This window comes from Anopheles cruzii, unplaced genomic scaffold (genome assembly GCF_943734635.1).
Source record: "Anopheles cruzii unplaced genomic scaffold, idAnoCruzAS_RS32_06 scaffold02058_ctg1, whole genome shotgun sequence".
Classification (NCBI taxonomy): Eukaryota; Metazoa; Arthropoda; class Insecta; order Diptera; family Culicidae; genus Anopheles; species Anopheles cruzii.
The window spans coordinates 1-3,820 of NW_026455643.1; the positions used below are offsets into that span (position 1 = coordinate 1).

Consider the following 3,820-nt stretch of genomic DNA (forward strand, 5'->3'; position numbering starts at 1 on the left):
CAAGGTGTTACGGAGATCGAGCTACAGTCAACAATGTCCCAGTACACACTCAACACTATTTGTGGTCAGTCATGCGTTTTTCAAATCTAACCAATTGTTTTAATTTTATGTGAATTTACATTTGCTGCTTGATCAGAAACATCGATGGGAGTGAAGCTGGACGCAATGGAAGGATCGCTCGAGTACCGAAAAGGACTGTACAAGGTTGGCGAATCTTTGCTACACCGTGTTGTCCGGCCGTGGTTGTACATAGATTTTATTTTCTGGATATTGGGATATGCTGGTAAGCTGGCCCGTCTGCTCAAACCTTTGCATCAGTTTACAACCGCAATCATAGCTCAACGGCGTCAACTGTTTCGAGAAGGCCTTCTCGATGATGAAACTAGTGCTACAGCCGGCTTAGCTGATAACACTTATGGCATCTCATCGGCCAGTGGTAAGAAACGATACGCTATGCTGGACACACTTCTGGCTGCAGAAGCCCAGGGCATGATCGATGATGCCGGAATTCGAGAAGAAGTCGATACGTTTACATTTGAAGGTCATGACACCACTGCAGCCGCTCTAGTATTTATCTTCCTAACGTTCTCTTGGGAAGCAGAGATACAGGATCGAGTCTATCAGGAACTATGCCAGCTGCGCGAGGAACGTTCATATGGCGATGATCAACACTTTCAGCTATCTGACTTTGGTTCTCTTAAGTACTTTGATCGTGTAATCAAAGAGTGTTTACGGATGTGGCCGCCAGTAGCGTTCATATCTCGTACCGTATCCGAAGACATTTTACTCCCAGATGGTCGTCGTATACCCTGCGGGTGTATTGCAAACCTGCACATTTTCGATATGCATCGAGATCCGGAATATTTTCCCGATCCAGAACGGTTCGATCCGAGCCGTTTTCTACCGGAGAACGTGGCCAAACGGAATCCATACGCCTATGTTCCATTCAGCGCCGGTCAACGAAATTGTATTGGACAAAAGTACGCTCTACTTGAAATCAAAGCTGCTGTGGCTCATCTGGTTCTACGATACCGAATTCTGCCCGTCACGAACCTGCACGAAATACGGTTCATCGCGGATTTAGTACTGCGGGCATCCAACCCGCTAAAGGTTCAATTTCAAAGACGTACTACGTAAATACCAAAGGTTGGGTTATCGCGGTTATTTCATTTGCTTGTTTTCTTGTCAGAGCAAGAACCATGAGATTGGTGTTTTGTTATCAAAGGTTTTACAGCTTGCCGACTACCAAATAATCTAATGACCAGAAGCTCTTCTGAAATCAGTTTTTAAGAAGAACAACACAAACTTAAACTAATTAAAATATCTCCGATCGAATACAAGTTACTGCAATGGCGCTAGAGTTTTGTAACTTTCATTCTATTTGATTTAAATTTTTTACTTACACTCAAGCTATCAGAATAATTTTTTTGGAGGTTTACTGGACCCAACTTACTGCAAATAACAGAATTTGCGAAACGGCTGAAGTGAAACATCAGCTCGTCAACAATAAAACCATAGTTTAGTGCGAAGCAAGACAAAGAAACTCCATTCCCAAAATCTTAAATGATAATAACAACAAAACACACATAGTACGAAATTGATAATGATTATTTTGGTTTTTTAGTCGCTAAAAATCCGGCATGTGGGCCTGGCCGTATCTTTCATCGAAGATTTTTCTAGATTTAAATAAAAAAAAAAAGATTATTCTGCAGTCAATTTCGGAGACTTTTCACATCACTTTTTGAATCCGAATCTCATTACCTGTGATGTGAAGATGTGAACTACTACCTCACAGTGAAGACCTCGAGAGAAGATTGGTGCAAGACAATGAAAGCAATTATCCTTACCGTCTCTTTCTATTTTGCATGCATCGGCGTACGGAAAAAGTTGGGATTACTCTTCTCGTAAACCCAAACTTGTTCAATGACCCAAGAACATTTTCCATGATTGATAATATTCACAATATAAGTTCCGTTCCCTAGTGTAAAGACAGTTACTATCCCTAAACCCATTTACTGTCCGAGGTTCATGTTTATGGAGGTTTTAAAACCTGTCTTGCGCATGGCGTTTTTTACAAAGAACTTTATACTAAGAACAAATAAAAAAAACCTCAGGATAGCAAACACTTTTTTTTTGGGTAATACAATAAATAGTACAGCAAACAAATCAGATGATATACTTCCAAAAACATGTGACAAACCGCGATGTGGCCACTACACCCAAATACCCAGCACCATATTTCAAGATTAACGCCAAAACGTGAATGATTTTTCCCATAATAACACTATAGTTGGCAGAGTAGTAGTCGTTGGCGTATAATCGTCGTTGCACGCAGCCTGCCTGGGTTCGATTCCCGAAACCAACATAACAACCGACGTGGGGTCGTTGCGGGGAAACAACCCCGCTCGTAAAAACACAGCGTTGCAGTAAGCAACAGAGACTCTGGGGCCGCGGAGTCAGTGGTGCATGCCATGTTCTACTGCCCGCGGTTCCAGCGAGAGAGAGAGGAGCTGCTGGCGGATGATGCACCCCTCTCACGCCGGACAACCTGGCGATTGAGATACTACGAAGCCCGGAGAGCTGGCAGCGCTTCGCCCGGGCCTGTCGAGTTGTAACGCTGCAGCTCCAACCGGCGTGGCGAGAGGAGCAGAGGTTAGAGGCGACGCAGATTGCAAGGAGAGCGCACCGCAATGAGCGACATGCGACAAGCCGAGCTGGCCGAGACCAGTTGTAGTTTAGCGTGATTACTATAAGCATAGGCATAGTGTTAGTATAATAGTGTCAGTATCTAGTATAAGTATAGGCTTATATGTATGTATTGACTTACCAGCAAGTCCCCTATTGGGGGGGGAGAGTACCAGGATGTTTTCCTGCATTGGGAATGAACATTTATAAAAAAAACAAAATAGACTAACACTATCCTTGTTGCAGGCTAGGACCGCTGGGCGGTTGTAATTGCCGGATAGGAAAAATCACTTATCACGGCAGAAGGCCAAAGGAGAGGAGATAACTACGATCGATGGTTCCTACAGCGTTCGTTGGTCGAGCGTAGTTATACTCTAAAATAAATCTATAAGTGTATGGTTCGATCGTGGGATGTTTTATACGAGCTTCTGTTTACTATCAGTTATTATTTTGCTGATGCATAGTAGAACCAACACTTCGAACAATAGCAATGCATACTAGCATTGCATTCTTGTACTGCTGTGCATCGTTATCTTTTATTCAATCTTTGCTGAACTATTTTCAGTACCACAATGGCATTCGAGTTGAGTACAGTGTTTTCGTCCGTTCCGGCACCGGTTGCACTTTTCGTGCTTTCACTAGCTCTTTGGGCAATCTGGGATACGCTTGATAAGCATGGGTTGAGGTATAACGCCATACGTCGATTTCCCGGACCTCCGGTATGGCCACTAATCGGTACAATATACTACACAAGTGGGTTGGATCCAGCAAAAACATTCACCACCCTTAGAAGCTTCCATACCCTGTACAATGGCTCCTACAAACTGTGGGTCAACAGTGCACTCTTTTCGCTCAACATTACACGATGTCAAGAGGCAGAGCCGTTTCTGAACGGAACGCGAAACACAGACAAGAGTATGCTGTACAAATTTTTGCATCCGTTTCTCGGGGTCGGCTTGCTAACCAGTGGCGGCGAAAAATGGCTTCATCGAAGACGTATTCTCACACCCGCCTTTCACTTTAACATTCTCAACGGCTTCTATCGAACGTTCTGCGAAGAAAGTGAGAAACTGACCAAGCTAATAGACGAACAAGTCGAGCAAGGTGTTACGGAGATCGAGCTACAGTCAACAAT

At 43.7% G+C, this 3,820-nt stretch overlaps 1 protein-coding gene across 1 annotated transcript; it reads left to right on the forward strand.

Moving 5' to 3' along the window:
* Positions 1 to 6: 6 nt before the first annotated feature.
* LOC128276683 (probable cytochrome P450 4ac1) lies at positions 7 to 1,137 on the forward strand (the record flags this gene model as incomplete). Its single annotated transcript, XM_053015141.1, has 2 exons — positions 7 to 64; positions 137 to 1,137. Coding segments are annotated over 2 exons (1,059 nt in total), but the record flags the coding sequence as incomplete, so codon positions are not given.
* Between the last annotated feature and the right edge of the window lie 2,683 nt (positions 1,138 to 3,820).